Source organism: Diaporthe batatas, assembly GCF_019321695.1.
Source record: "Diaporthe batatas strain CRI 302-4 chromosome Unknown Contig00030, whole genome shotgun sequence".
Taxonomy (NCBI): Eukaryota; Fungi; Ascomycota; class Sordariomycetes; order Diaporthales; family Diaporthaceae; genus Diaporthe; species Diaporthe batatas.
Genome location: NW_025408577.1, coordinates 136,256 through 150,000, shown reverse-complemented (window position 1 = coordinate 150,000; position 13,745 = coordinate 136,256). Strand labels below are relative to the sequence as shown.

Below are 13,745 nucleotides of genomic sequence, written 5' to 3'. Positions count from 1 at the left end.
AGGTGTCTAGGTTAAGCAATGTCGTCTTGAGCGTGAATATCCGTACGAACGCGACGACACCAGTGCTGTGAAGGATGATGTTAGGAATGCGAGGGACAACGGCATATTGTGTCAGTGTCCGGACATACCAGAAACCAACGCCGAACAAAACAATAAGAACGACCCGCTGCTTCTTGTCCAGCTGGAGAGCCCACGTGGCAGGTATAGGTAGGATCACGACCGCGAAGTCTGTGACGAGACTGATCGAGGACGTAAGAAGCCAGACTGTGAGGCTGGGCAGGCAGATATCTGTAAGGTTCGTGTTCAGTTGCGCCATCGGCGTGCACGCAAATGACACGAGGAAGATCGTGACAATGCACCAGACTGGGACGAATCCCATAAGCCACCGACAGGCGGACGCTGTGAGTGTCCCTCGGAAGATTCGGCGGTATTGAAGTAGGAGAGAAATCTTGGCGACCGTCTTGGACACATTGAACATTAGTTCATTCGCGAGTAGCAGCTTGGGGAATGTTAGCGCATAGTACACCGCGAAAAGGAGGAGGGCGAGTCCAGTTACCTCTAGCTGCTTGGTGCGATCACTTAGTGGGACCATCCATAGGTGCAATCCTAAGCCATATACCGCCTCTGGGGGCGTGATTAGTTTGCCAGTTGCTCTCGGGCGGGTGTAGCTATTACTCACGCAGTATTGTGACAACGGAGAGGCCAATGGATAGTATCTGGAGTCGAGAGTGTTAGGAGCCGAAGCATCCATCACATGACGTGCGCGTCTCTCTTGGGCCCAACATACTAGAGCAACTGCTATCGATATATCGTCCGGCCCTGCTGCCTTGATCAACCTGTAGCGCGTGTGAAGGCGGAGGCCGACCAAAATTCCTGAAAAGATGACGAGAACGATGGAGATCGTGTAAATCGCTGGCCTCTGTGTTTGGACATCTAGGTCTGGGTATTCCCCCGGATATGGCAGGTCGGTGGTGAGACCTGTGAGGCCGCTAGCCGCTGGCAGGTCGGGCGACTTCGTCGTGGAGCTCATATCGCCATCGTCTCCCAGAACAGAACAGTATAGCGGGAAGGAAATCTCGTCTTCTCCCCGTCAGATTGGCGCTGTAGGGCGCATCCGTCAGGTAAAATAGTACTACAAGTCTCCGAGCAGCGAGATGGACTGTGCCTCGTGCGGGAAGTCGAAGTCGGCAGTGAAGCCAAAAACATCGTCAGACCCAGTTTACTCGGTGGTAGTTCCTTTTGTAATCCGGCACGAGGAAGAAATGTGCATTGATCATGACATGAGTTACGAACATGCAGGGAAGAGGTTGGCAGCACCATACAAGGGGTTGAAGTCAGGCCTGGGGTCAGTCATGTTGCTGTACGTGTCACGGAGTACTTCGGCGATGGCGGATAACCCATTGGGCTGGTATCTCCTTGGACCTTGGCCGATACACACGGCAGCGACTCTGGCAGTGGGATGGGTTGATAAACTCCGCCCGCAAGACGTGTGAAGGAAAGTAGCAGCGGAAGCGAGATTCGTTAGGGATGCTCCTGTATCGCTCACGCCCAAGTCAGCGCTGACTAGTGGGTTTGCTCCGAGCACGCATCCCGTCTGTTCATCCGCACAGACTCGGGAGATGACGTCCCCGGGAGGGGACGGCCTGACGTCCGGCGGGTACAACCTTGGAGAGCAGCAGAGTTTTGTAGGCATGCACGCCGCGAGGACGGCAGAGGCCTCTGCGATTAAGGTTTGCAGTCACTGATCGATCGGGCACTGATCAGCGTCCGCATTGGACGATCGGCGTCGTATATTCAGGGTAGAGGGGCAAGCAACAAGCACTCAGAGGGGAGTGGCTGAGTGGTTGGCAAAGCCTGCAAAGCCAGAGCCCTTCGCATCGATCCGGCGGACAAGAATCAAGTTGAAACTTTACGTCGAAGATCCCGCCAGTATAGCGCAGAATATTGGAGGAGAAGTCTGGATGAAAGTTTTCTTGCAGGACAGTGGTCCATGCGTCATGTGAAGAATAAGACCACCTGACGGCACGGATGCAGTTCTTATCTGCCGTAGTGTGTGGAACACAGACATATAAGCCTCTTGTAAGAAAGACTGCCCACAAGATTTCCAAGGCCTGTGCATGTCATGAGATGTGCCAGTCAGCTTGCAAGAACGCCGTCCTTGGGGGCCGAAGTGTCGCGGGATCGTGCCGGATCGTGCCCCCGTCTGAACAGCTCTCTTAGCATGTCCAAGTTTCAAGCAGGCTGGGTCGATCACCCGGTAGAATTATGATTTATAGTCTGCCTGGACGCCAGGTTTCGTTTGATGCTTGACAGCTGCCGACTACTAGTCCAGATGAGCCTTGTTGGGCATCAGTGATGCGATGCGTAACGTCATCTTATTCAGCTGGCAGCATCAAAAGGGTCTAGTCTTCGTCTCTGCTGCAGTGAACCATCTGAACAACCCTGCTGCCCGCACTCAGATCAACTCCATAGTACTACCTAGCTGATATGCCGGCCGATGCGCCTCGTTCCCCTTGAAATGTGAAGGGTCCAGGCCGTCGAGTCAGGCACAATCATCTTTCATTAACGATGACGAATATTTTAGTATTCAAGCAAGACTACGCGAATGTTTGTCAAGTCTGTTGGTCAACCACCAGTCGGGGACAACACGAATACAGTGGGCCAATAGTCGTTTCTCACAACTGCCGGCCGCTGCTCGTGGGATCGTGCATGCTGCATACTGGTTGGTCGCAAGAATAAACACTATGCTAGGTTTGCACACCCAAATGGTGAGGTTGGAAGTCATGTGATGACTTAGTGGAACCAACCATATTGCTCGGACTTCGCACCTCTGCTCGCCGTACGTCCCGTCCGTCAGTTTCATGTCATTGTGGGGCTCCGAGTGCCGAGCGGCAGACAAGGCGACAAGACGGTTACGATAGCGACGGACAGAATCCAGGATTCAGCTGCGGACAAGACAGCCACCCAACCACCCTGAGGCTTGCCAGGGTCGCTCTACTGGAGCTGTCTCCAAGGCACAAAGCCACGGGCGCCGTGTCCTATTCCGCGGGGTGTCTGCCGTCAATAGCTTGGAAAGCAGACCGGACGCCTCAGAGTAGACCATGTCATGCAACAGCCGGGGTAGGCAACCAGTCGCGATGGCTCATGAGATGAAATGGGCGCAAGAAGCAAGCTTGGGACAGGCCTCGGCCCCAAGTTGAGAGCCCGGTGAGCCTGATGACATGCCGGCGTCGAACAATCACATCACTTTCATAACGCTTGGGACTTTCTGTGGCGAAACCCCGTCACACCGACAGACCGTCAAGAGCTCGGACACACCTGTTGACCTGTCAGCCTGTCGAACGGACTCATGCTAACAGATGTTTATCTGTCAGGGTGCATGAGCGCCTGCTGTACCGCCAAGGTTGGGCCGCACCACAGTCAATAGCAGCGACTGAGACCAGAACCCAATCACGATGCTCAAAGCCGCTACTGCTAGCCACGAACCCAGGAGATCCCGTCTACGCGTGCCCCGGATAGTGGGGCATATAAATACGCACATGAACTTGGTTCGGAGTACGGTTCGGCGTGGGGACCATGAGTTCGGTGGTTTCCCCAAAGGTTCCGAGCTTGGTGTTCGACCGCTCAGACCCGCAGGCAGAGAAAAATGGGATCAATATTTAATAATGCGGGAGATTTGCTGATTTTCATTTTGCTCCGGCTGTGATCTTCTGTTCAGCCTCCGGCTTGCAAATCCCGTCGCCCCCGTTGAGATCCGCACCTCCACTACCCGGAGCACAAGACATATCGGAGCCCCGGGCATCTGTAGCCAACCGTTGTGCAGCCACGCTTATATGGTGAGTGCCTCGGAGACCAGGGGAGCGTCGGTATGTGGGTGCATAGGAAGGGGAGGGCTGCATGGGCTGATGGGCTGAGAGAGGGGCCGCCAATGCAACCGCCCCTGATTTTCAGCAGCAGCAACAGCAGCAGCAAGCAGTCAGACACAGCCAGTGGACACTCGCGGCGCCCTGAACGCAACCCTTCTCAGAACTACGCACCTGGACTGGGCGCAGGTGAGAACACCGCGCAGCTGCCGCGTTAAAAAGAGCGGCCTCGGTGAGAAAATCTCGGTTCGGCAAGGCATCCGCACCTGGTATCCCTGAGGCTCAAGGTTGATCTCCTTGGCAGAGTTATGAACCCTTGTCAATAGCCTTTCGTACCATGATTTGGTTGGTCAGATATCGCTGTGCGCTGCATGTGCAGCGCCTGAGTTTGCTGCTAGCCTCTGCAGAGCTTGAGGTCAGGGCTCTTAGCTAATTATTTGGCTGCCATGTGCAAGCTTCAAATCCGGAAGCGGGAGGAACGTGACCAGTCAGCCAGCCCGACTAGAGACGGGCCGCCGCTCAGCATGGTGCCGGGCAGGGCGCAAGAAGATGTGGCTGCGAACCTTCGCGACCCAGGCCTGTCCGGGCAGCAGTTTGCATTTTAGTCGCAATCTTGGAACGGCGACCGTTGAGCCGGACAGGCCGGGCAAGGTGCCCCCAGGTCTCAAGAATTCTGGGGGAGGTGCGGATTTGCGGCTCTTCAAAAGTCACTTATGAAAGAATGACTCGGCCAGCACCAGCAAGAACAAACACGAAGACCGCTATCTCCGTTGATCGACGGGGGAAACGACCGTGCTGTAGGGCAGTACATCTGTCAGAGAGAGGGAGGCAGGGAGAGAAGGAGGTTGGGAGAGAAACCAAGAGGAAAACCCAATCAAACCATTCCGGCGAACCCAGGTACAAAGTCGGAGCGAAAAGTGTAAACTGGAACTGCCACTCCAGATCCGATCCCTACAGGCAGTCGGAGACAGCAGCAACCCCGTACCTAGGTACGACAGCGCGGCTGTATGACTCGCATAGGACGCCAGTCCGGTAAGCTACAGACACCTGTGGAGCGGCACCAATGGAGACGATGAGCTCCTGAATTCCACAAGATACACCGGATCCCAGTGGTTATCAGGACGAGCTCGTGGAGACGGATTGACAGGCAAACAGGCTCGCGGTTTCACAAGGGAGGAGGATGTGGGAACCCCAGAGAGAGTTTAGCGGATGTTCAGGACGATCCCCTGCGCATGGGGGCTGCAGGAGAGAGGGGATCACACGGAATACCCCGTAGCATAGCCTATACTGACTACGAAAGCATGGACTGCACTCAGACAGCCAGGAATAACAGAGACACGCCCACTCCCACACCCACATCCACACCCAGACATTACACACACAGCAGGGGAGGCCAAAGCTTCAAGCCTCCGTCCACGTGTGCATCGAGAGGGGGCTGGTGGCCAAAGCATGTTTAAATGACATGTCGCATTGGTCTTGATTTTAATCGCGCCTCGTTGGACGCCAGAGTGCCACCGGGTTCAGGTGCGAAGTAACACTCGCTTGCGGCAGAGCTGGGCGGGCCAAGCTGGCAGGCTGGGCCTCCAGCAACCCAATGCTCCGGGCACAAAGGGCTCGTTTCCGAAAGTGATCCACCCCAGGCCCCGACGTCATGTTGTGACAGGCAAGGGCCCATTTTGCAACGGTTTTTGGGGCCGCCGCTAATAACTGACTTGACTGACTTAGGCGCGGGCTTTTGGGATTGGACTGGGCCGCACTGCCACCACCAATTCAATCTTTCATTCCGCCTCCAGGGAGATCCTCGGCTGTACGCCGTCAGAATTTCCCGCATATATCTGGAACAGGGCTGGTACGCGTTCAGAGTACGAACATGACTGGCAGCAGACCCACGCCTGGCAACAGACGCATTGAACGACAGAAAGCAATTTGGGGATTGGGGTGGGCGAGGTATACGAAAAAGAAACCGACGGACACGGGGAGGAGCATGTACACAGTAGTAGAATAGGTAACGATCAGAGCTTCAATGCCGTCGGGGGCAGACTGGGGACGAGAAGGAGGAGGAGGAGGACCGGGGTGGACTGGGGGAGACAAAAGGCCGGGGGAGGCGGTTACTTCTCTCGCTGAATAGGGGGTCCAGGGGTAGCATTACATCCGGGCTGACAAGCACAAGCATCGCCCGCCTGCGTGGGTTACAACGTGGCTCCCACGTTTTCCAATCTACAGGTAATCGTACGATATAAACCAGAACATGCCAAATCTCTATCCTAAATCTTCATATCTGCATTAGTCCGTTTCTCTTTCCCACTTTCCTCCACCATCCCCGAGATTCCCCCCCGGTCCAGTCCGTCCACGGCCACCCGGAGGCTGGCAACTACACTAGCAACCAACCTGAAGCATGGCGTTGACATATAAGGAGGCCCAGCTGGTCAAGGGGACCATACCGTTCCTGAAGGAGCACGGCGAGTCCGTCTCGGACATCGTCTACAGCACCCTCGTCAAGAGGCATCCCGAGCTCAACAACACCCTCAATGTCATCCACCTCAAGGACGGCCGCCTGGCCAGGGCACTGACCGTCGTCATCCTGCGCTTCGCCAGCAGCGTCAACAACATCTCAGAGCTCATCCCGAAGCTCGAGCGCATCTGCAACAAGCACTGCACCCTTGGCATAAAACCAGAGCACTATGAGCTCCTCGGCGGCCTGCTCATCGAGACATTCGAGGATGTCATGGGCCCGGCCCTGACTCCCGAGTGCAAGGCGGCCTGGCTCAAAGCTTACAAGATCCTCTCCAACATGATGATCGGCAGGGAAAACATCATCTACAAGGACTTCGAAAGGTACAAGTGGGGGTCTTGGCGCAAGTTCAAGCTGGATCGCAAGGTCTGCGAGTCCGACGACCTCTTCAGCTTCTACCTGGTGCCCAAGGACGGCATGCAGCTCCCCAAGTTTCTGCCCGGGCAGTACATCAGCATCAGGCTGTTCGTGCCCGAGATTGGCTACTACCAGACCAGACAATACTCCATGTCAGACTCGCCGCGCGGCGGCGACTACTACCGCATCACAGTCAAGAGGGCCAAGGCGCAAACGGCATACCACGACCCGGGCATGCTCTCCAACATCCTCATCGACCGCGTCAAGACTGGCGACGACATCGAGTGCAGCCACCCGTCAGGCGACTTCTTCCTCGACACGACGGTGCCCAGCAGCGTGCCCATCGTGCTGATCTCGGCAGGCGGCGGCGTCGGCCCTCTCGTCTCGATCCTCAACGCTGTGACCGAGGAGCAGCCCACGCGGCACATCTCGTGGATCCACGGCTGCCGCGAGGACGTGCCCTTCAACACTCGGCTGACGGTGCTCAAGCGCCGCTGCCCGAACCTCAACACGACCATATTCAAGACAGTGTGCACCCGGGGCGACATCCAGGGCGTCACATATGACTACAACTGCCGCATCGACCTCCCCAAGGTGTCCCCATCGCTGCTGCACCTGGGCCACAGCGGCACCGAGTACTACATCTGCGGGCCCGAGACCTTCATGAAAACCATGATGCAGCAGCTTATCGACCTGGGCGTGGACAGCAAGCGCGTCAAGTGCGAGCTGTACAGCGTCGGCGAGATGAAACTCGACTCGGTGTGTGGGTATCTGACCCCCAGCAACGGGACGCCCTTGTCTTCGCCTACCAGCCTCGGTAAGTCCCACCCACACCGCACCCTCACGATCTCCCTCGGCCACTCTGTGCGCTGGTGGGCGCCGTCCCCATCTTCCGCGAGATCTACCCACGGACTTTGGTCTCCATTGCGGCCGTGAGGCGCGCCGATCGACCAGGGCGATGGGCCCATACGGTGATCGCGGGATGAGCAATCATTCGGGACGTCTCGTCTACCTGCACATCACCTGGCCCCACTCCTCCTGCAGCGGCACATACACGTACATTTGGACATGCACCAAGTTCCAGCAGCGGCCCCTCATCACGTGAACCATTTCCCTCATACATACATACATACATAACCGACACGAGTGCTAACCAAGACTCTAACCAGAATCCAAAGTTTCTAAAGAGTACGCCTCAAGACATGTACCAGGCATGGCAAAGTAATCATCAGACATGACGGCAACATAGACTCGGAATGATTGGGTCGCAATGCAACGCAACAAGATGCTGTGGGACAGTAGGCCACCCCCTGAAATCACTGGCAGGGCAGACGACGCCGGCCAAGCAAAAACATCGACGATGGCACGACTCATTCATGATGGAGAGCGGATGATACCACCGGTGCGAATTTCACGCGGCTGCAACACTCTGCAGCTTTCTGCCAACACAGTGTGAGAAGAAATAAGGACCCCCCGTTTCGAATCGGCCCCCGTGGCTGTTTTTTTTTCTTTTCGCGCTGGGCACTTGGCGTCCGCATGGGGCACGACTGGGTTAATCCTCCCCATATTCCCGACGATTTGGGCGGCGGTCCTCTACCCAAACCCCTTCCTTCCCCGTGGAGAAAACGGCCGAGACATGGGCGGCCATGACACGTTCTCTTGGCAGAGGTGTCAGGGAAGCGTGGGTCGGTGTGGGTCGATCCACCCTGTCCGAAACCACTCATCGGCCATGCCGGCAACAATCGATATAATGACATCTTATCATGAGGGACTCAATCGGACGGAAACGGGAAAGGGGTTGCAGGTTGTCTTTTTTTGTGCGCCTTTAGCTTTTCTGTGCCTCTATTTTTATGTTCCTTCTTTTCAACCGCATATCTACTAGGACCGAGGTTACCAGACTTCAGGTGGGGGAAGGGATGGGCATGGAATGAAGGGTCCCGGTTATGGTTTGAGCGCCGGCGGACAAAACAATGTGGCCTCATGGTATCACTCGGAGTGAATGTGTGTTATATCTCTGGGTGGGAGGGAGGAATTATTCGGAGGCTCTATCCCAACAACACGGATCGATGCTAGATGGTCAAGTCAAGTCCCAGGCGATAGAGGAGGGCAAGAGGCACGCCTGGCCACCGAAATTGATATCTTAGACCGCTCGCAAGTTCGTCCTAGAACTGGTAATGACTCGGCGGGAATCGAATCTTAATACATATCGATAGCGCGCGCACCTGCACGACTCAGCCACAATTCGAGCGAGAATTCCCCTCCCCTCACTCCACAACGCAAGTCAACGTCGAGTGACTTCAGGTGACCTGCTTGCTGATTTATAGAGCTGTTAATGATGCGGAAGACTACTACGAAGGCACAAGATCCCATGGGATGCTATTGGGAAAATTATAGGACACCTTCCGAGGTTCAATACCTATGATGTGCCCGCAGGTGGTCTGCACTGCGGCTTTCGTGATTAGCTACCAGGTACTATGTCAGCCGCGCCGCACTGGCAGCCTCGCCGGTCGTGGGCGGTACCTGGCCGGCGTGCTGAGCAGTGTCTTTCCCACCTTCCGGACGGTGATTAGGCAGTCGTCCGTACTGTGTCCCCTGGCTGAGGGAGCAGCGCCGCAATGGCCAGCCAGGCCTGTTCACGCGTGCTGGAACCAATTATCACGCCTTGTGGCGTCCTTGGACCAACCGCATCTGGCGGGCACCAGATGTCTTGATTCTCCGGCGCTCAACTTGGCTTTTGCCACCACACCGGGGTTTGTACTCGAGGTTTGCGTGATTTCGAGGAAAGGGGGAACGGTACAAATAATAGTTTGCCGCCATAAAAGTGATACCTGAGGCAGCCACGACAGCTGAGAGCGAGGTCATGCCGGCATGCGGCGTCCGCGCGGGTGGCCCGACTATGCCGTGACTGGTACCTACATATGTGCTGGGAAAGGCCATCACGAGGGATGTGACCAGTCATGAAGAGCTAAGCTTCTCGTTTGGGCCAGTCACGAACCCGATACTGGTCGACTGATGGGGGACGGTGACCGGCCTCTATACAACAGGCAGAGCGATGACCGGTCGGCAGATGGGCAGCTGGGACCGTCGAGAGCCCTGGAGGGTCGTGGTCAGTCCTAGCAAGAAACGTAACTCTTCCCGTGACAGGTCAATCCCCACGCGAAGGCTCCGCTACCCGCCACGTAAGGCTCAAGCTTGGCTCTCCTAAGCCTCTCCATTATTTCAGATATTTAAAACAGGCATAATATTACTATAAATACTGCTAGTGCGAATGGAACAAAATATGAGTTGTGTGACCGTGAGTTGGGTATGAATCGATCAACGGGCAGACACCCAAGGTACCCATTTGGGTAGGTCAGGGAACCAACACCTGGAAACGCAGCAAAATCGCTACTAGAAGCATCTCCAATAGCTCTTGAGTTGCAAAGTAGGAGGGATTAAAAGGACCTCGGGATACTGAATTAAACCAGGGGTAAATGAGCATGTACACGGTGTAGGATTCTAGTTGTTGGTTATGGACTGTTGAGCCATGGGTCCTGTAGCAGCTCTTTCGCCGTCTTTCTGTCTTCAGGCCGCCACTGCAACATACCCCTCACAAGGCTTATGAACATTTCCTTGTCCTCACCCTCGAGAAAGAATTCATTCTCTTCGAGCGTAGTAGGTTTTGGTACCACAACTTCACTCCGCCACTGACCTATATAAGAACCCTCGTTAGCTATGTTCAAGCAAGATGAGTCTGGGGTAGAAAAAGTTGTCATGTATACCTTCTTCGGTAAAGAACTCATCACTTCGCACCCCTCGTTTGACCAAATCCAGTGGCGGTGGACCAAGCAATGCTATTACCTCGGCTAGATGAGCACGGGTTGAATATCCCTTACCATCCGGATCTTGCCCGTAGAAGAGATGTCTTCCTTCAAATAGATCCCAGATCATACACCCCAAGTTCCATATGTCTACCGGGTAACTCCAGTCGATATTCAACATTGTCTCAGGCGACCTATATACATCCGGCTGTGCGTCGTGGTTGCGCTTTTCATCGCCCCTAACCGCAGAACCGAGATTGCCAAGCACTGCATCGCCGAAAAATTCTGGGAGCTCGAAGGGCCGAGACCTGTAGATTGTATATCCGTCGACTAACTTCCTGGGAGAGGGTCCAGCCATCTCCAGATCAGCGAACCAAGCAAGGATACGCCCATCAGCAATTTCCTGTAGGATATTGTCGGATTTGATATCAGTATGTACCAAGTGGCACTGTGTGTGTAAAAAGTCCAGTGCCAAAAGGACCTGCTGTAGTCCGGCCTTGAGTAGAGCCACGTTGAAGCGTCCCGCTGGGTTACGGCGGATAAGAGCCTTCCAGGTTGCCCACATGGGCTTCTGGACAAGACAATAGTGCTCAGTCGTCTCGTCACTCCCCGCTGGGACACGTGGGCTTGGAATTGTAAATATGTCCCATGCTGTCCTGATGTGAGGGTAACCCGGATGCGATTGGTTGCCAACCCTCCTGATGTAATCATAGATCTGAAACTCATCTCTGTGTCCCATGTTGCGAGTATACACCTTTAGGGCCACATAATGATGCTCTCCGAGTCTGTGGGAGGTTTGGTTTAGGCTACAGGTACCCGAACGCAGGGGCGAAGAGTATATACTTACTGGAGGTTTCGGGCCAGCCACACCGTAGATGTCGTCCCAAAACCCAATTTGCCCAGGATCTGATATTTTTCGGCATAGATATCACCAATATTAACTGGATAGTACTGTCCTGCGCTGATAGCATCCTGGAACTGCTCCTCTTCAAGAATTTCAGATTTAGGCACCACCTTGAATCCGGCCGTAGGAAAACGCAGGGGCGCCAGAGGCGTTAGCCGGCCGAGGGTGCGCGCCCATTTGAGAAGGGACGACATACTGCTTCGAACGGGATTTCAAGAGAGTAGGTCGGCAAGACTTGTGCGGGTGGAATAGCAGCACGCTCAGGTTGGATGATAATTAACTTACGAACATTTGAAGTGATAAGGTGTCTCCCAACGGTTTTGAGCGGAGAGCAGCCGTCTGTCATCTGACCCACCCTAACCCTGCGCACCTATTTGTGGAACGGAATACACGGAATCTTGACCAGTTATTACTTACGTACTTACTAGGTACTTGGCCTTGAGGATTCACTGCCAACATTTGAATGCTGGCTGCATTGTCAGCCTGGCGTAGAATATGTTGGTATACCAGTATCGGTCATTTCAAACCTGAAGGAATATGGAGTTTCGTTGTTTGAATTGGGTGTTTGGTTCTCTTAATGGTAGTATCGTGGTTTGTGGAGGTGATGCCTATTTTGGCTGTCAGCATGAGGTCGCTTTTAGTGCTGAGCCCTACGCTTCTGACTCCTGCAGAGTTACTCAGCCCACATAAATATGACGTACACCAAAATCGGTTGTTGATAAAGTAATGGACCAGTACTTCAGGTAAAATGGCATGAGATTGAATCAAATGGGTCGTCGTCCCTGGCCGGCGCACTTCTTGCTGGCTTTCGATCTCCGTGAATAGTTGCCGGCCTGCAGCAGGGCCGCCCCTCTGAGGATTGGCAACTAAGTATGTATTGAATGTGCGGAGTTTACTGTATTGCCATTGCCTCATACAAGACGATCAAACTGCCCCGGATATAGCCGCGAAGTGGCTATAGGTCATTAGTTCTGGCGGCGGAGCCGGCGGGCAGCCGCCCGTGGAATTATACACTTTCACGTGCGAGGAGAATGATCCTTAAGACTAACAGGTAAACGTTTCATGTGAAGCGAGTCTTCATAGACGCAGTTACAAGAAACTATAACGGTCTCGGACTCTTCTCAAGTCTGGGAATTGTGAGAATAGAACAAATCAAACCATGCAACACCTTCAAGCAATTCCTCAGCCCAGGACAATTACCCCTTAATTATCTTTCACCATCTTGCAATCGCCTTATATATCTCCATGATGCGCAGCATCGGTGAATCATTTTCTACCTGAGTCAAGAAGCTCGTCACGTAGCTTGAACTCAGTAACTAAAAGCAAGCTTCCCGCATCTTACCAGACTGCAGTCAGGGCGTTCACATGTGCACCAAATCTGCCCGCAGGTGGTGGCACTGCCGAACAACAACTCGTCGAGACCAAGGCAGTGGAGATCAAGTTCGTATTATATACCGGTACATAACGTCGTAGAGGTACAGCATCAATGTTTAACAAACTTATTTCAGGCACCGCAATGGCGTTGCCGTCCACCAGTCTTCCTTCAACCCGGCCGACAAGAATCTTTTCGTGAGCGCCAAGATTGTGGGGGACAAGACAACTCGTGTATGCCACATCTATAAGGATGGCACCGGCACACTCAACAAGGGAGGCCAGCAACGGTCTTCTTGATTTCAACTCGGATCATACTGCCCGTGGCACTTGTAGCAACTGGGTGGGACATTTATCTTTATAATTACAGGATACTAAAGGCTGGAGACAAAGGACAGCATGGCCAGCATTTTACTCTATACTGAATTATTTTAAAAAGAATCAGTGGTATCAGATAACAACTTGGGCTTCCTGGGATCATATGATTGCTTGCTGTGACACTGGCGGGCAGATGTGTTAGAACGTAAACGACTCAGTACCTATGGCAAGTAGCGGCGTCGAACTGTTTGCGGATAGAGCAGTGGTTCACGGTGATAAGACCAATATAAATATGAACTCTTCTTTGTCTAGCGCTCCCAGGAGAGGGCATCGACATAACGACTTAGAGCAACAGAGTGTCTGAGAGCCTAGGAGTTGATTTAGCGCAGGTGGATGGCGAACAGTGAAGATGAATGGAAACGATTCTGGTTAGGACGCATTGAAAGCTTGTAGTATTTAACGTAGTCTGGCCCTGCGGGCATGACTCAATATCTCGATCATCAATACAAAAATCCAACACTTTGGTCGACCATTGCGTAGACCATTTGTGTACTTGATTTCGATCGCCTGCAAGCGGGGGAAACAAATACATAAGAGGTTCGAGAAGCAAATCTCGACCC

At 53.9% G+C, this 13,745-nt stretch overlaps 3 protein-coding genes across 3 annotated transcripts in view; 1 reads left to right on the top strand and 2 right to left on the bottom strand.

Moving 5' to 3' along the window:
• KVR01_013699 (uncharacterized protein) overlaps positions 1–478 on the bottom strand; it is a gene marked incomplete at both ends in the record, with an annotated part of 1,050 nt that extends 572 nt beyond the window's left edge. Inside the window, 2 exons of the mRNA XM_044793838.1 lie at positions 1–65; positions 129–478. The exon at positions 1–65 is cut by the window's left edge and continues 572 nt beyond it. Coding sequence (XP_044637344.1) covers positions 1–65; positions 129–478 — 415 coding nt within the window. The remainder of the gene's footprint in view (positions 66–128) is intronic.
• A 5,681-nt stretch (positions 479–6,159) lies between these two features.
• Positions 6,160–8,957, top strand: KVR01_013679 (uncharacterized protein). The gene is made up of 2 exons (XM_044783775.1): positions 6,160–7,549; positions 7,902–8,957. Exons 1-2 carry the CDS (start codon positions 6,259–6,261, stop codon positions 7,955–7,957), a joined length of 1,347 nt encoding a protein of 448 aa, XP_044637324.1. The 5' UTR covers positions 6,160–6,258; the 3' UTR covers positions 7,958–8,957.
• Positions 8,958–10,168: 1,211 nt separating this feature from the next.
• On the bottom strand, positions 10,169–11,717 carry KVR01_013665 (uncharacterized protein). The gene is made up of 3 exons (XM_044784580.1): positions 11,380–11,717; positions 10,494–11,317; positions 10,169–10,423 (listed from the first exon to the last, which is right to left on the bottom strand). Exons 1-3 carry the CDS (start codon positions 11,628–11,630, stop codon positions 10,242–10,244), a joined length of 1,257 nt encoding a protein of 418 aa, XP_044637310.1. The 5' UTR covers positions 11,631–11,717; the 3' UTR covers positions 10,169–10,241.
• Positions 11,718–13,745: the final 2,028 nt, after the last annotated feature.

What these genes read in the sequence shown, in the direction of transcription:
- KVR01_013679 (XM_044783775.1), top strand. Translation starts at nt 6,259, where the DNA reads ATGGCGTTGACATATAAGGAGGCCCAGCTGGTCAAGGGGACCATACCG. An exon ending in GTCTTCGCCTACCAGCCTCG is followed by an intron (nt 7,550 to 7,901) that starts GTAAGTCCCACC and finishes GACTCTAACCAG; the next exon opens with AATCCAAAGTTTCTAAAGAG.
- KVR01_013665 (XM_044784580.1), bottom strand. Translation starts at nt 11,630, where the DNA reads ATGTCGTCCCTTCTCAAATGGGCGCGCACCCTCGGCCGGCTAACGCCT. An exon ending in TGGCTGGCCCGAAACCTCCA is followed by an intron (nt 11,318 to 11,379) that starts GTAAGTATATAC and finishes AACCTCCCACAG; the next exon opens with ACTCGGAGAGCATCATTATG. An exon ending in TGAGTTCTTTACCGAAGAAG is followed by an intron (nt 10,424 to 10,493) that starts GTATACATGACA and finishes GTTCTTATATAG; the next exon opens with GTCAGTGGCGGAGTGAAGTT.